Source organism: Glandiceps talaboti, chromosome 22 (genome assembly GCF_964340395.1).
Source record: "Glandiceps talaboti chromosome 22, keGlaTala1.1, whole genome shotgun sequence".
NCBI lineage: Eukaryota > Metazoa > Hemichordata > Enteropneusta > Spengelidae > Glandiceps > Glandiceps talaboti.
Window position 1 is genome coordinate 16,788,110 of NC_135570.1, and position 21,601 is coordinate 16,809,710.

Here is a 21,601-nt window from a genome sequence, read left to right on the forward strand (position 1 = left end):
TTTTCTTTATCCTTTCAGCATATGCATGCATGTACATAAATACAATTATTTAAGGAAGTTTTCTACAAATATTGTGTTGCCATGGTAACATTTTAAAAAATCAGAATAGCCTATTTTCATGTACTAACAACCTTGTTTTAAACACTCCTTGTTGTGTGAACATTCAAAACACAATTACTTTGTGATGCATTTAGATCTATAATGTAATTGTTTCCATGGCAACTGAAACTAACAAGATAATGCTTGTGGTTATGTGACTTTAATATTAGATAATTGCATTACTTTAATTTGTTTACACACACACACACACACACACACATCCACACACACACACACACACACACACACACACACACACACACACACACACACTTAGCAATGCCTTTACAGTAGCACTACTGACCCTTCAGTTCAGTTGTGCTAAAAACCACTTGCATCTGATTACATGGGGTAGACACTTGAATAGAGTGCCTGTGTATTACAGTTTTTGAGTTACATGTACATGTATGCAGCAAATTTTGATTTTTGTCTACAAATATGGCCTGTCATTTGGTCAAATTTGGTCATATATTGCAAAACAAAGTGACGTGCATATGTACTACATTGATATGTCATCTGTGTGTCAGGTATGAATGAAATAGCATATTGCATATCTGACAAATGATGTATTATGGACGGACAGATGTAGTACTCACACATGCACACATGCACACATGCACACACATATGCACAGATGAATGGATGGAGCCCATTGCAATAGCATCACCTTCAGGGAGCTAATAATTGATTACTAGTAATATGCAAATCAGAGTAGCTACAATGAATGCATTTACACGAAAAACTAATTAGACAGACCTGATATCTGGTGTTCATTTTTCTCTTCAGGGGCTAAAACTAATTAGACAGACCTGATATCTGGTGTTCATTTTTCTCTTCAGGAGCTAAAACTAATTAGACAGACCTGATATCTGGTGTTCATTTTTCTCTTCAGGAGCTAAAACTAATTAGACAGACCTGATATCTGGTGTTCATTTTTCCCTTCAGGGGCTAAAACTAATTAGACAGACCTGATATCTGGTGTTCATTTTTTCCCTTCAGGAGCTAAAACTAATTAGACAGACCTGATATCTGGTGTTCATTTTTCCCTTCAGGGGCTAAAACTAATTAGACAGACCTGATATCTGGTGTTAATATTTCCCTTCAGGAGCTAAAAATGGAATCTTATATACATTGAAAACACACAGATTTACATTGAATAATGCACATACATGTACTAGAGTAAATGAAATCATTGTGTCAATGACAAATTTTAAATTAGAATATGAGAAAATTTGTTACCTGTATGAAGAAGAGTTTAGGTTTTGCTCTGAGACCAGGACAACGGGACGATACAAATGTACCTGTGATATCACTGATCTTGACACTAATACCATCACTACCATAGACTGTACCTAGCGATCCATGGCTAAGGATACAACAAGCAAATGTATCATACATCTGGTGCTCCTCTTGACTCACTTTGATCAATTCACGCATTATCTCATCAGAAGATAGGTCTTCAAAGACTCGGACATCAAACTTCAATTGACTGAACATTGACTGTAGTTTCTCTGTCATTGGAAACATAATGAAGTAATCATTACTATTTCATTCACAACTATAATAATAATAATAATAATAATAATAATAATAATAATAATAATAATAATAATTATTATTATTATTAATATTCTTAGTTTTCAAAAATGCACTTTCTCACATTTTACAATTATTATCCCGTGCATGGACCTATAGTGGCACAACAGATTATTTCCTCGGCATACATGCGATCCATTGCATTTTCTGCATGTACATACCAAAGCAATCACATTACAACCACTATCGGTATCCTATCACAGTATCAGGTTCCAACTTAGACAATTGGGTTGACTGCAATGAGTCCATTTTGTCTGAGGAGGTCAACCATTCAGCTAAAACCTATGGACTATAAGCCTGTTACTGTAACCATTAGACCATCATGACTCTATTAACATACAACAATTGTATACATATACACACTGAAGAAAGAAAGAAAGACAGATGAAATATTCATGTACTATGCTTGATATAAAAATGTATGTTTGTACATGTACAATAATATCACTCCTACCTAAAGAGTACAATGCCAAATGAGCATAATTATAAGTCATGTAGGTATTGTATGACTGGATGTCATGTGATGTAATAACAGTAAATATACATCACCACTGTTTTACCATCTTCAACTGCATGTAGTTCTCAAAGACTAATTTGTATTAATTATACCAGCTGACCAAGGGCATGAGGCAACAATTCTGGTGTCTATAACAATATTGAATAACGTGAATATAGACAACATCAACAAGTTCCATCAAGTTCTTGTTTATCATTATATCCAGTATCTTGAATCGATAATTAATATATAATTATAATACGCAGAGAAATACATATTATATTTAACTCGATCGAATCGCGCTGGAATACAAATAGAATATACGGGACGCTGCTGTGGAGTGTACCGATTGAATAGTGCCCCCAACGGTCATAGAATTTACTTCTCTCTCTTGTCGCGATATCGAATGATTCGAATCTTGGAATTTGAAAATTCAACTTCCATGAGCTCAGCATTTGCTCAATTTGCTCATTTGCTAAAAAAGAAGGGGACGTAGGACACTTTGGTGTTCTTTTTCGTCGTAAGATTGAAACCACATCGCCCTCGTTCACGGACGCTTTCTGTGTCGGGCAAACTTACGAGTATTTGTTTACTCAGTCAAATGATGTTGTTACGTTTTCTCTTTCATTCAAAGGTATGTTTTGAAGAGACACAGATATGACGACTAATGTTTAATGATTATTTTAAAGTAATTTTAAGAAAATAATATAGACCGGAATCAAGTGTGTGTTCGAGCCTACCGCAACTCTACGGCACCAAATATTGATTAAACCAAGATATTGTCAATTGTGTTTTTGTTTATATCCCTCGCAAAAGACGCACCGTTTTGGAGATTCAGTTCATATAATATGCTGTTTCGGCAATCTGTTTTACTGTCCCACAAACGCCACAATGTACTGCAACATGCGAAATATATATCTCACCACAAGAGGGCAGCAGGTGGTATCAATCTTCGAGAGAAAATTCATGGGTCACATGTTCGATTTGAAGCGTCCTGATTGGTTTATTCAATGCTATGTCCTACCCCTCTGTATTATTAGTTTAAGCAAGGAATACGTTTGAGCTCGCGCACGCCAAGCAGCGCAGCGCGTCAGCTGTCGCGAGCTTACTAAGCGTCGATTTTGCACCATGAATATCCGTATACTTTCTTTTTTCTTTATTCTTTTTTGGAGTCTTCCATATTTATATAAACTTTTTTTCTGCGATTTTTATAAAAAATGTTTCATTTTTTTAAAAGACCAGAAAGTGTACAAGTACATACATATAATATTTTTAATCATTCCATTTCTGGCCTTATACCCAAAATAACAAATGTGTGTAGACGTGTAATGAGTTTATTAAAAAATACTATAAATAAATAAACAAGTAAGTATGTAAATGTGACTCATAGCTACCTTGGGCCTTTATTACCTGTATCATATCATTATCATTTTCGGGTTTCACCAGAATTGTTGCCTCATTCCCCTGACCAGACTGGTACATTATGTTCATCACTATTAGTTTTGTGTTTTTGCTTTATTATAATTCAATGTACAAATCTCAGTCATGGCATGCTACCTTGTCTATTATAATTCAATGTACAAATCCCAGTCATGACATGCTACCTTGTCTATTATCATTCAATGTACAAATCCCAGTCATGACATGCTACCTTGTCTATTATCATTCAATGTACAAATCCCAGTCATGACATGCTACCTTGTCTATTATCATTCAATGTACAAATCTCAGTCATGGCATGCTACCTTGTCTATTATCATTCAATGTACAAATCCCAGTCATGGCATGCTACCTTGTCTATTATCATTCAATGTACAAATCCCAGTCATGGCATGCTACCTTGTCTATTATCATTCAATGTACAAATCCCAGTCATGGCATGCTACCTTGTCTATTATCATTCAATGTACAAATCTCAGTCATGGCATGCTACCTTGTCTATTATCATTCAATGTACAAATCCCAGTCATGGCATGCTACCTTGTCTATTATAATTCAATGTACAAATCCCAGTCATGGCATGCTACCTTGTCTATTATCATTCAATGTACAAATCCCAGTCATGGCATGCTACCTTGTCTATTATCATTCAATGTACAAATCCCAGTCATGGCATGCTACCTTGTCTATTATCATTCAATGTACAAATCCCAGTCATGGCATGCTACCTTGTCTATTATAATTCAATGTACAAATCTCAGTCATGGCATGCTACCTTGTCTATTATCATTCAATGTACAAATCTCAGTCATGGCATGCTACCTTGTCTATTATCATTCAATGTACAAATCTCAGTCATGGCATGCTACCTTGTCTATTATCATTCAATGTACAAATCTCAGTCATGGCATGCTACCTTGTCTATTATCATTCAATGTACAAATCTCAGTCATGGCATGCTACCTTGTCTATTATCATTCAATGTACAAATCTCAGTCATGGCATGCTACCTTGTCTATTATCATTCAATGTACAAATCTCAGTCATGACATGCTACCTTGTCTATTATCATTCAATGTACAAATCTCAGTCATGACATGCTACCTTGTCTATTATCATTCAATGTACAAATCTCAGTCATGGCATGCTACCTTGTCTATTATAATTCAATGTACAAATCTCAGTCATGGCATGCTACCTTGTCTATTATCATTCAATGTACAAATCTCAGTCATGGCATGCTACCTTGTCTATTATCATTCAATGTACAAATCTCAGTCATGGCATGCTACCTTGTCTATTATCATTCAATGTACAAATCTCAGTCATGGCATGCTACCTTGTCTATTATCATTCAATGTACAAATCTCAGTCATGGCATGCTACCTTGTCTATTATCATTCAATGTACAAATCTCAGTCATGGCATGCTACCTTGTCTATTATCATTCAATGTACAAATCTCAGTCATGGCATGCTACCTTGTCTATTATCATTCAATGTACAAATCTCAGTCATGACATGCTACCTTGTCTATTATCATTCAATGTACAAATCTCAGTCATGGCATGCTACCTTGTCTATTATCATTCAATGTACAAATCCCAGTCATGGCATGCTACCTTGTCTATTATAATTCAATGTACAAATCTCAGTCATGACATGCTACCTTGTCTATTATCATTCAATGTACAAATCTCAGTCATGGCATGCTACCTTGTCTATTATCATTCAATGTACAAATCTCAGTCATGGCATGCTACCTTGTCTATTATCATTCAATGTACAAATCTCAGTCATGGCATGCTACCTTGTCTATTATCATTCAATGTACAAATCTCAGTCATGGCATGCTACCTTGTCTATTATCATTCAATGTACAAATCTCAGTCATGGCATGCTACCTTGTCTATTATCATTCAATGTACAAATCTCAGTCATGGCATGCTACCTTGTCTATTATCATTCAATGTACAAATCCCAGTCATGGCATGCTACCTTGTCTATTATCATTCAATGTACAAATCTCAGTCATGGCATGCTACCTTGTCTATTATCATTCAATGTACAAATCTCAGTCATGGCATGCTACCTTGTCTATTATAATTCAATGTACAAATCTCAGTCATGACATGCTACCTTGTCTATTATCATTCAATGTACAAATCTCAGTCATGGCATGCTACCTTGTCTATTATCATTCAATGTACAAATCCCAGTCATGGCATGCTACCTTGTCTATTATCATTCAATGTACAAATCTCAGTCATGGCATGCTACCTTGTCTATTATCATTCAATGTACAAATCTCAGTCATGGCATGCTACCTTGTCTATTATCATTCAATGTACAAATCCCAGTCATGGCATGCTACCTTGTCTATTATAATTCAATGTACAAATCTCAGTCATGGCATGCTACCTTGTCTATTATCATTCAATGTACAAATCTCAGTCATGGCATGCTACCTTGTCTATTATCATTCAATGTACAAATCCCAGTCATGGCATGCTACCTTGTCTATTATAATTCAATGTACAAATCTCAGTCATGACATGCTACCTTGTCTATTATCATTCAATGTACAAATCTCAGTCATGGCATGCTACCTTGTCTATTATCATTCAATGTACAAATCTCAGTCATGGCATGCTACCTTGTCTATTATCATTCAATGTACAAATCTCAGTCATGGCATGCTACCTTGTCTATTATCATTCAATGTACAAATCTCAGTCATGGCATGCTACCTTGTCTATTATCATTCAATGTACAAATCTCAGTCATGGCATGCTACCTTGTCTATTATCATTCAATGTACAAATCTCAGTCATGGCATGCTACCTTGTCTATTATCATTCAATGTACAAATCCCAGTCATGGCATGCTACCTTGTCTATTATAATTCAATGTACAAATCTCAGTCATGGCATGCTACCTTGTCTATTATCATTCAATGTACAAATCCCAGTCATGGCATGCTACCTTGTCTATTATCATTCAATGTACAAATCCCAGTCATGGCATGCTACCTTGTCTATTATCATTCAATGTACAAATCCCAGTCATGGCATGCTACCTTGTCTATTATCATTCAATGTACAAATCTCAGTCATGGCATGCTACCTTGTCTATTATCATTCAATGTACAAATCCCAGTCATGGCATGCTACCTTGTCTATTATCATTCAATGTACAAATCTCAGTCATGACATGCTACCTTGTCTATTATCATTCAATGTACAAATCCCAGTCATGGCATGCTACCTTGTCTATTATCATTCAATGTACAAATCTCAGTCATGGCATGCTACCTTGTCTATTATCATTCAATGTACAAATCCCAGTCATGGCATGCTACCTTGTCTATTATCATTCAATGTACAAATCTCAGTCATGGCATGCTACCTTGTCTATTATCATTCAATGTACAAATCTCAGTCATGGCATGCTACCTTGTCTATTATCATACCATTTGTATGATATGCTGTCTTAAATGTTTTCTCAAATCAAAGTGGCACAAGCTGAGTTTAGATGTGTTTGCGGCATAGTTTATGATGTATACAGTTACATTGTACATGATGTATAAAGTACTCACAGTATTGTACTTTTAATACAGAGCACACCATTTACAATTAACTAAACTCAAACCAGGTATAAGATAAATGATCCGATGACTAAATTATCATATGTATCAAAAATGTTCAGGAAATTCCTACTGTGCAATTAACTGTTTTAATAACACCAGAAGACAATTGTATTGTTTTAGAAGGCAATGCATAATTGACATTAAAATCATTTTAAAATAGTTTAATCAAATTATCATGTAAGTGAGTAAAACATTTACCCATGCCGCTTCTGCCACTTTAAAATTACTTGAGTTTTGATATTCAATGTGTTACTTTTCTAGTAACTATCTGGTATTCATATATTATCACATTATAGTGAAAGCAACTCTAGGCTACAGTGGATTCATTTACCACATACATGTATCTACCATATCTATCACATATTTTGACTAGCTAGACTAGGGTGGCGTGGATTCATGTACCACATATCTACCATCACATATTTTAACTAGCTAGGCTACAGTGGATTCATGTACCACATATCTACCATCACATATTTTGACTATAGCTAGGCTACAGTGGATAATTCATTTACTACATATCTTGATGATAACAATATACATGCAATTATAAAACTTCAGGAACAATGTACATGTAATTAAGACATGTCCTGACAGCCAGGTAAATTATATTGGTGGTAATTATTACGACTTTGATACCATTTTTATCTTTATTTTGTTAATAAGTTTTGATATAGTGTTAATATATTGATGATACATTAAGTGAAAAAATGCTGTTCATCAATTGTACCTTTAGTCTGAGAATGAACTTTTATCAACCCATACTTTTTTCGAAACTCAAAAGTGGCAATGTCAAGACAATATGGATTACAATTACAATTCTTTTATCGTTTCAAGTGTTAATGGGTTACTGCATCTAAATAATCCTATGCAATCCTGGGGCTATGCAATCCTGGCGATTCAATTACATTTTGTTGTTTTGTGTGTTTGTTGAAATACAATGCATAGAATGGATGAATGCATTTGTTTGTTTGTTTGTTGAAATATAATATATAGAATGGATGAATGCATTTGTTTGTTTGTTGAAATATAATGCATAGAATAGGTAAAGTAAGTAAACTCTTGAAAGTCTACATAACGGGGTGAACCATATCAAATATCTAACAATGTACATTACTTGTAGTTACAATGGCACCTTTATAGGCTGCCATAACTGTTGCTGCCACAGATCCACTGAAATAGATTCTTATAGAGTGGAGTTTTGATAGTGCCACGTCAGATCCACTGAAATAGATTCTTATAGAGTGGAGTTTTGATACTGACACAGATCCACTGAAATAGATTCTTATAGAGTGGAGTTTTGATAGTGCCACGTCAGATCCACTGAAATAGATTCTTATAGAGTGGAGTTTTGATACCGACACAGATCCACTGAAATAGATTCTTATAGTGTGGAGTTTTGATACTGACACAGATCCACTGAAATGGATTCTTATAGAGTGGAGTTTTGATACTGACACAGGTCCACTGAAATAGATTCTTATAGAGTGGAGTTTGATAGTGACACAGATCCACTGAAATAGATTCTTATAGAGTGGAGTTTTAATACCGACACAGATCCACTGAAATGGATTCTTATAGAGTGGAGTTTTGATACCGACACAGATCCACTGAAATAGATTCTTATAGAGTGGAGTTTTGATACTGACACAAATCCACTGAAATAGATTCTTATAGAGTGGAGTTTTGATAGTGCCACGTCAGATCCACTGAAATAGATTCTTATAGAGTGGAGTTTTGATACTGACACAGATCCACTGAAATAGATTCTTATAGTGTGGAGTTTTGATACTGACACAGGTCCACTGAAATAGATTCTTATAGAGTGGAGTTTTGATACTGACACAGATCCACTGAAATAGATTCTTATAGAGTGGAGTTTTGATAGTGCCACGTCAGATCCACTGAAATAGATTCTTATAGAGTGGAGTTTTGATACTGACACAGATCCATTGAAATAGATTCTTATAGAGTGGAGTTTTGATACTGACACAGATCCACTGAAATAGATTCTTATAGAGTGGAGTTTTGATACTGACACAGATCCACTGAAATAGATTCTTATAGAGTGGAGTTTTGATACCGACACAGATCCACTGAAATAGATTCTTATAGAGTGGAGTTTTGATACTGACACAGATCCACTGAAATAGATTCTTATAGAGTGGAGTTTTGATACCGACACAGATCCACTGAAATAGATTCTTATAGAGTGGAGTTTTGATACTGACACAAATCCACTGAAATAGATTCTTATATACTATATGTACATAGTCTATAAATACACATACATACATGTACACTGACCATAGACTATATGTACATAGTCTATATAATACCCATACATGTACATACATGTACATTGACCATAGACTATATGTACATAGTCTATAAATACACATACATACATGTACACTGACCATAGACTATATGTACATAGTCTATATAATACCCATACATGTACATACATGTACATTGACCATAGACTATATGTACATAGTCTATAAATACTGTACATACATATACACTGACCATAGACTATATGTACATAGTCTATAAATACTGTACATACATATACACTGACCATAGACTATATGTACATAGTCTATAAATACTGTACATACATGTACACTGACCATAGACTATATGTACATAGTCTATAAATACTGTACATACATGTACACTGACCATAGACTATATGTACATAGTCTATAAATACTGTACATACATGTACACTGACCATAGACTATATGTACATAGTCTATAAATACTGTACATACATGTACACTGACCATAGACTATATGTACATAGTCTATAAATAATGTACATACATATACACTGACCATAGACTATATGTACATAGTCTATAAATACACATACATACATGTACACTGACCATAGACTATATGTACATAGTCTATAAATACACATACATACATGTACATTGACCATAGACTATATGTACATTGTCTATAAATACACATACATACATATACACTGACCATAGACTATATGTACATAGTCTATAAATACTGTACATACATATACACTGACCATAGACTATATGTACATAGTCTATAAATACTGTACATACATGTACATTGACCATAGACTATATGTACATTAGTCTATACATACACATACATGTACATTGACCATAGACTATATGTACATAGTCTATAAATACACATACATACATACATGTACATGACCATAGACTATATGTACATAGTCTATAAATACACATACATACATACATGTATATTGACCATAGACTATATGTACATAGTTTATAAATACACATACATACATGTACACTGACCATAGACTATATGTACATAGTCTATAAATACACATACATACATGTACACTGACCATAGACTATATGTACACAGTCTATAAATACTGTACATACATGTACACTGACCATAGACTATATGTACATAGTTTATAAATACACATACATACATGTACACTGACCATAGACTATATGTACATAGTCTATAAATACACATACATACATATACACTGACCATAGACTATATGTACATAGTTTATAAATACACATACATACATGTACACTGACCATAGACTATATGTACATAGTCTATAAATACACATACATACATATACACTGACCATAGACTATATGTACATAGTTTATAAATACACATACATACATGTACACTGACCATAGACTATATGTACATAGTCTATAAATACACATACACATACATATACACTGACCATATAGACTATATGTACATAGTCTATAAATACTGTACATACATGTACACTGACCATAGACTATATGTACATAGTTTATAAATACACATACATACATGTACACTGACAATAGACTATATGTACATAGTCTATAAATACACATACATACATATACACTGACCATAGACTATATGTACATAGTTTATAAATACACATACATACATGTACACTGACCATAGACTATATGTACATAGTCTATAAATACACATACATACATATACACTGACCATAGACTATATGTACATAGTTTATAAATACACATACATACATGTACACTGACCATAGACTATATGTACATAGTCTATAAATACACATACAAATACATATACACTGACCATAGACTATATGTACATAGTCTATAAATACTGTACATACATATACACTGACCATAGACTATATGTACATAGTCTATAAATACTGTACATACATATACACTGACCATAGACTATATGTACATAGTCTATAAATACTGTACATACATGTACACTGACCATAGCACTATATGTACATAGTCTATAAATACTGTACATACATGTACACTGACCATAGACTATATGTACATAGTCTATAAATACTGTACATACATGTACACTGACCATAGACTATATGTACATAGTCTATAAATACTGTACATACATGTACACTGACCATAGACTATATGTACATGGTCTATATAATACCCATACATACATGTACATTGACCATAGACTATATGTACATAGTCTATAAATACATACATGTACACTGACCATAGACTATATGTACACGGTCTATAAATACTGTACATACATGTACACTGACCATAGACTATATGTACATAGTCTATAAATACTGTACATACATGTACACTGACCATATACTATATGTACATAGTCTATAAATACATACATGTACACTGACCATAGACTATATGTACACGGTCTATAAATACTGTACATACATGTACACTGACCATATACTATATGTACATAGTCTATAAATACTGTACATACATGTACACTGACCATAGACTATATGTACATGGTCTATAAAAACCCATACATACATGTACGCTGACCATAGACTATATGTACATAGTCTATAAATACACATACATACATATACATTGACCATAGACTATATGTACATAGTCTATAAATACTGTACATACATATACACTGACCATAGACTATATGTACATAGTCTATAAATACACATAATATACATATACACTGACCATAGACTATTATGTACATAGTCTATAAATACACATAACATACATATACACTGACCATAGACTATATGTACATAGTCTATAAATACACATAACATACATATACACTGACCATAGACTATATGTACATAGTCTATAAATACACATACATACATATACACTGACCATAGACTATATGTACATAGTTTATAAATACACATAATATACATATACACTGACCATAGACTATATGTACATAGTCTATAAATACACATACATACATATACACTGACCATAGACTATATGTACATAGTCTATAAATACACATACATACATGTACACTGACCATAGACTATATGTACATAGTCTATAAATACTGTACATACATGTACACTGACCATAGACTATATGTACATAGTCTATAAATACTGTACATACATGTACACTGACCATAGACTATATGTACATAGTTTATAAATACACATACATACATATACACTGACCATATACTATATGTACATAGTCTATAAATACATACATGTATATTGACCATAGACTATATGTACATAGTTTATAAATACACATACATACATGTACATTGACCATAGACTATATGTACATGGTCTATAAATACTGTACATACATATACACTGACCATAGACTATATGTACAGTCTATAAATACTGTACATACATGTACACTGACCATAGACTATATGTACATAGTCTATAAATACACATACATACATATACACTGACCATAGACTATATGTACATAGTTTATAAATACTGTACATACATGTACACTGACCATAGACTATATGTACATGGTCTATATAATACCCATACATACATGTACATTGACCATAGACTATGTGTACATAGTCTACAAATACTGTACATACATGTACACTGACCATAGACTATATGTACATAGTCTATAAATACATACATATACACTGACCATAGACTATATGTACATAGTCTATAAATACATACATGTACACTGACCATAGACTATATGTACATAGTCTATAAATACTGTACATACATGTACACTGACCATAGATTATATGTACATAGTTTATAAATACACATACATACATATACACTGACCATAGACTATATGTACATAGTCTATAAATACTGTACATACATGTACATTGACCATAGACTATATGTACATAGTCTATAAATACATACATGTACACTGACCATAGACTATATGTACATAGTCTATAAATACTGTACATACATATACACTGACCATAGACTATATGTACATAGTTTATAAATACTGTACATACATGTACACTGACCATAGACTATATGTACATAGTCTATAAATACTGTACATACATGTACACTGACCATAGACTATATGTACATAGTCTATAAATACTGTACATACATGTACACTGACCATAGACTATATGTACATAGTCTATAAATACTGTACATACATGTACACTGACCATAGACTATATGTACATAGTCTATAAATACTGTACATACATATACAATGTACACTGACCATAGACTATATGTACATAGTTTATAAATACACATACATACATATACACTGACCATAGACTATATGTACATAGTCTATAAATACTGTACATACATGTACACTGACCATACACTATATGTACATTAGTCTATACATACACATACATATACACTGACCATAGACTATATGTACATAGTCTATAAATACACATACACATACATGTACACTGACCATATAGTCTAAGACTATGTGTCACATGTTAGTACAATGTCTATAAATACCCACTGCATACAATGTACATACATATACATGTACAAATGTACATACATGTACAGTGCACTGAGCATAGACTACATTTATGTATGTACATGTACACAGTACAATATGGCATATGAATACCCATTCACACACTTATCATAGACATAATTATGTACATATATATGGTCTATATATATACATGTCTATATCACTGACCATAAACTGCACACATACAATGTATGCTGACCACTGAAAATAAATTTTGTACATCAATGATCATGGTCTACAAATACCCATCTATCATATGGCATGGACTAATTGTATGCAAATCACAGTATACAGTGTCATGGCTGAGTTATAAGGTTTATGCCCGCTAGGTTCTAATCTGATACAGAAACTGATAAATAACTAAATCAAAATGTGACGTACTAAGCTTGAGGATAACAGATAAAAGATTATCTACCAGACTACCAACACTACTATGGCATTAAAAGATATCATAATATATATGGAATACATAGGTTTGTTGCCAGAATATGTGCAAAGATTTTATATTTAACTTTTAAGTCTTCCTGTATGAAAACAGATGAGGAACATAATAGTGCTAATTCATTTCCTATAATATCATTCTCACATTAACCTGTAAAATCTTACACCAGACTATCTAAGGAAATGTCACTGTGACAGCTTTTATAATTATAAATTTTACCACACAGTGCATGTACAATTGAACAACAACTTTAACCTTTTTACCTATTGGATGATTTATGAGCTACGTGTAATGAGATATTCTACCCTGGCAGTCTTAATACAAATCTGTGTAAGGAGCTGTACCCCCCTCTGGGGCTGTACCATGTTACATTGTACTATTTATACAAATCTCTTTGTTGTTTAAACACCTATAGATTTTCTATTTTTCTTCTTTATACTCAAAACACAATGGCCTTTCACTAAGGACTTTTACAAAACATACGCTTCTCTTTGCTATAATTTGCAATGCTATTATGTTGGTTCAAATCATGGCTATAACTTCAATAGCCTTCAGAAAATCTGGACGGCCAGGAAAAAAACTTGGTAGAATGCACTATTATCCCAGGTTGCAGTGGTCACACCATAATAATTCACTTAAAGAAAAGTGTGACATTTCTATGCAGGTGTGTTGGCAGCAAATACACATAAACAATTGTGTGTCTGCCTCAATAAATTTGTGTTCTTGAATCAAATTAATTCATATGATTACAATGCATTCACTTTCTGTTACCATATTAATATGATACTCTCCACATAGGTAACAATTGAACTAGTTATATATGATGTAATTACATGTAACAACTAGATATATATGATGTAATTACATGTAACAACTAGATATATATGATGTAATTACATGTAACAACTCGTTATATATGACATAATTACATGTAACAACTAGATATATATGATGTAATTACATGTAACAACTAGATATATATGATGTAATTACATGTAACAACTCGTTATATATGATGTAATTACATGTAACAACTAGATATATATGATGTAATTACATGTAACAACTAGATATATATAATGTAATTACATGTAACAACTAGATATATATGATGTAATTACATGTAACAACTCGTTATATATGATGTAATTACATGTAACAACTAGATACATATGATGTAATTACATGTAACAACTAGATATATATAATGTAATTACATGTAACAACTAGTTATATATGATGTAATTACATGTAACAACTAGATAAATATGATGTAATTACATGTAACAACTAGATATATATGATGTAATTACATGTAACAACTAGATATATATGATGTAATTACATGTAACAACTCGTTATATATGATGTAATTACATGTAACAACTAGATATATATGATGTAATTACATGTAACAACTAGATATATATGATGTAATTACATGTAACAACTAGATATATATGATGTAATTACATGTAACAACTAGTTATATATGATGTAATTACATGTAACAACTAGATATATATGACATAATTACATGTGACAACTAGATATATATGATATGATGTAATTACATGTAACAACTAGATATATATGATGTAATTACATGTAACAACTAGTTATATATGATGTAATTACATGTAACAACTAGATATATATGACATAATTACATGTAACAACTCGTTATATATGATATGATGTAATTACATGTAACAACTAGATATATATGACATAATTACATGTAACAACTAGATATATATGATGTAATTACATGTAACAACTAGTTATATATGATGTAATTACATGTAACAACTAGATATATATGATGTAATTACATGTAACAACTAGATATATATGATGTAATTACATGTAACAACTAGATATATATGATGTAATTACATGTAACAACTAGATATATATGATGTAATTACATGTAACAACTAGATATATATAATGTAATCACATGTAACAACTAGATATATATGATGTAATTACATGTAACAACTAGATATATATAATGTAATTACATGTAACAACTAGATATATATGATGTAATTACATGTAACAACTAGATACATATGATGTAATTACATGTAACAACTAGATATATATGATGTAATTACATGTAACAACTAGATATATATGACATAATTACATGTAACAACTAGATATATATGATGTAATTACATGTAACAACTAGATATATATGATGTAATTACATGTGACAACTAGATATATATGATGTAATTACATGTAACAACTAGATATATATGATGTAATTACATGTAACAACTAGTTATATATGATGTAATTACATGTAACAACTAGATATATATGATGTAATTACATGTAACAACTAGATATATATGATGTAATTACATGTGACAACTAGATATATATGATGTAATTACATGTAACAACTAGTTATATATGATGTAATTACATGTAACAACTAGATATATATGATGTAATTACATGTAACAACTAGATATATATGATGTAATTACATGTGACAACTAGATATATATGATGTAATTACATGTAACAACTAGATATATATGATGTAATTACATGTAACAACTATATGTATTGAAAGGTATGTATATCAAAATATATATCGATAAGTTTTTGTCCAGATCTGAATTTTATATCTTGAGAAACCAAACGAATTTGAAAGCCATGGAAATTCACCTTATTGTGGCGTGCATCGCGAAATTCTTGAACTGAGTGTTATATAAAGGGTATATTGCCGTAAACGAGAATCAAAGTATAGAGCAGTATCATGCTTACTATAAAGTATGTAAACTTTCTGATGTGTACTAGCAATGTTACGACGGTTTGAATTTTGTTTATCATTTGCCATGGAAATGAGTGTACATATCCCGGGATGTAGGGGATCGCGAAAGTCAGAGTGTTCGAAGTCAAGCTTTCCTATATTGAGAATAGGTAGCAGATATTTGAATAACTTTTTCGACAACTAACTTTCACTGGGACTTCAAAAATCACAGATATAGAACTAAAATGTATTATGTTCAAATGATACCAATAAGCAATCCATACATTTGTTCTGTATGAATGGGTAAATGTACGTACGGTCTGTATGCATGTCGGATGTATGTGTACCCCTGTAAATTTGAGTAATGTGATTTCAAAAGCCATTACATGTACATCTGTTCCACTATACATGTACATAGATTGATATCACAAAGTCCTTTCAGATTTCTATAGTTTGGCACACCTTTTTGCCAATTCAGGGGTATATCATGTACTATACTACTAATAGCCTACTATAACAAAGATTGTTGCATTCCAGCAATTCTTATGTGTAGGAACAAAAAACTCAAGATAACCCTTATGGAAGGCATTCAGTTTAAATCTGGTTAAATAATTTAAAGTTGTATAACTGCAGGTTTCCACTTTAGACATACTAAAACTACCCTATTACAGAGAAAATTAAATCAATGTCCAAAATAGATTTTTTTAAATTATCGATGATCAATGTATCTATCTACAACATAGTCTGGAATCCATGATGTATTCCTTAAGGGGAGAAGTTATGGGATTAATTGTATCTAAGTCTGTCTGTCTCTCCATCTGTTCGGCCATCCGTCTGCCTGACTGTATGTATGTATGTCTGTCCATGTCTGTCTGTCTGCCTGCCTGCCTGCCACAACTAGCTGTATATTACCACAACCACAACTAGCTGTATATTACCACAACTAGCTGTATTATTACCACAACTAGCTGTATATTACCACAACTAGCTGTATATTACCGCAACTAGCTGTATATTACCGCAACTAGCTGTATATTACCACAACTAGCTGTATATTACAACAACCACAACTAGCTGTATATTACCACAACTAGCTGTATTATTACCACAACTAGCTGTATATTACCACAACTAGCTGTATATTACCGCAACTAGCTGTATATTACCGCAACTAGCTGTATATTACCACAACCACAACTAGCTGTATATTACCACAACCACAACTAGCTGTATATTACCACAACCACAACTAGCTGTATATTACCAAAACCACAGCTAGCTGTATATTACCACAACTAGCTATATATTACCACAACTAGCTGTATATTACCGCAACTAACTGTATATTACCGCAACTAGCTGTATATTACCACAACTAGCTGTATATTACCACAACTAGCTGTATATTACCACAACCACAACTAGCTTTATATTACAACCACAACTAGCTGTATATTACCACAACTAGCTTTATATTACCACAACCACAACTAGCTGTATATTACCACAACTAGCTGTATATTACCACAACCACAACTAGCTGTATATTACCACAACTAGCTGTATATTACCACAACTAGCTGTATATTACAACAACCACAACTAGCTGTATATTACCACAACTAGCTGTATATTACCACAACTAGCTGTATATTACCACAACTAGCTGTATATTACCACAACCGCAACAAGCTGTATATTGCCACAACTAGCTGTATATTACAACAACCACAACTAGCTGTATATTACCACAACTAGCTGTATATTACCACAACCACAACTAGCTGTATATTACCACAACCGCAACTAGCTGTATATTACCACAACTAGCTGTATATTACCACAACTAGCTGTATATTACCACAACCACAGCTAGCTGTATATTACCACAACTAGCTGTATATTACCACTAATTAACTGTATATTACCACAACCACAGCTAGCTGTATATTGCGACTAACTAGCTTTATATTACCACAACCACAGCTAGCTGTATATTACCACAACTAGCTGTATATTACCACAACTAGCTGTATATTACCACAACCACAACTAGCTGTATATTACCACAACTAGCTGTATATTACCACAACTAGCTGTATATTACCACTAACTAGCTGTATATTACAACAACCACAACTAGCTGTATATTACCACAACTAGCTGTATATTACCACAACCACAGCTAGCTGTATATTACCACAACTAGCTGCATATTACCACAACTAGCTGTATATTACCACAACTAGCTGTATATTACCACAACCACAACTAGCTGTATATTACCACAACTAGCTGTATATTACCACTAACTAGCTGTATATTACAACAACCACAACTAGCTGTATATTACCACAACTAGCTGTATATTACCACAACCACAACTAGCTGTATATTACCACAACCACAACTAGCTGTATATTACCACAACCGCAACTAGCTGTATATTACCACAACTAGCTGTATATTACCACAACTAGCTGTATATTACCACTAACTAGCTATATATTACAACAACCACAACTAGCTGTATATTACCACTAACTAGCTGTATATTACCACAACCACAGCTAGCTGTATATTACCACAACCACAGCTAGCTGTATATTACCACAACTAGCTGTATATTGCCACAACTAGCTGTATATTACCACTAACTAGCTATATATTACAACAACCACAACTAGCTGTATATTACAACAACCACAACTAGCTGTATATTACCACAACTAGCTGTATATTACCACAACTAGCTGTATATTACCACAACTAGCTGTATATTACCACAACCACAACTAGCTGTATATTACCACTAACTAGCTGTATATTACCACAACCACAGCTAGCTGTATATTACCACAACTAGCTGTATATTACCACAACTAGCTGTATATTACCACAACCACAACTAGCTGTATATTACCACAACTAGCTGTATATTACCACAACTAGCTGTATATTACCACAACTAGCTGTATATTACCACAGCTAGCTGTATATTACAACTAGCTGTATATTACCACAACTAGCTGTATATTACCACAACCGCAACTAGCTGTATATTACCACAACTAGCTGTATATTACCACAACCACAACTAGCTGTATATTACCACAACTAGCTGTATATTACCACAACCACAACTAGCTGTATATTACCACAACTAGCTGTATATTACCACAACTAGCTGTATATTACCACAACTAGCTATATATATTACCACAACTAGCTGTATATTACCACAACCACAACTAGCTGTATATTACAACAACTAGCTGTATATTACCACAACTAGCTGTATATTACCACAACCACAGCTAGCTGTATATTACCACAACTAGCTATATATTACCACAACTAGCTGTATATTACCACAACTAGCTGTATATTACAACAACTAGCTGTATATTACCACAACCACAACTAGCTGTATATTACAACAACTAGCTGTATATTACCACAACTAGCTGTATATTACAACAACTAGCTGTATATTACCACAACCACAACTAGCTGTATATTACCACAACTAGCTGTATATTACAACAACTAGCTGTATATTACCACAACTAGCTATATATTACCACAACTAGCTGTATATTACCACAACTAGCTGTATATTACCACAACTAGCTGTATATTACAACAACCACAACTAGCTGTATATTACCACAACTAGCTGTGTATTACCACAACTAGCTGTATATTACCACAACCACAACTAGCTGTATATTACCACAACTAGCTGTATATTACCACAACTAGCTATATATTACCACAACTAGCTGTATATTACCACAACTAGCTGTATATTACAACAACTAGCTGTATATTACCACAACCACAACTAGCTGTATATTACCACAACTAGCTATATATTACCACAACTAGCTATATATTACCACAACTAGCTGTATATTACCACAACTAGCTGTATATTACAACAACCACAACTAGCTGTATATTACAACAACCACAACTAGCTGTATATTACAACAACTAGCTGTATATTACCACAACTAGCTGTATATTACCGCAACTAACTGTATATTACCGCAACTAGCTGTATATTACCACAATGCAACTAGCTGTATATTACCACAACTAGCTGTATATTACTACTTAACTGCAGTACAGCATCACATACAATGTACAAGTCATTAACAGGTAAAGTACAGTGTCTAGTCTATTTTAAACACATCAATTATCTACTTCATGCATAGAAAATCCATAAAATAATTAAATTTTCATTAACAATCAACAAACAACAAAGAATTCACTAGTAGCATTTCCCCAGAGGCTATCAG

General features: G+C 32.7%; 1 protein-coding gene across 1 annotated transcript in view; it reads right to left on the bottom strand.

Moving 5' to 3' along the window:
* LOC144452095 (uncharacterized) overlaps positions 1 to 21,601 on the bottom strand; it is a 32,615-nt gene that overhangs the window by 1,415 nt on the left and 9,599 nt on the right. Inside the window, exon 3 of the mRNA XM_078143107.1 lies at positions 1,339 to 1,610. Coding sequence (XP_077999233.1) covers positions 1,339 to 1,610 — 272 coding nt within the window. The remainder of the gene's footprint in view (positions 1 to 1,338; positions 1,611 to 21,601) is intronic.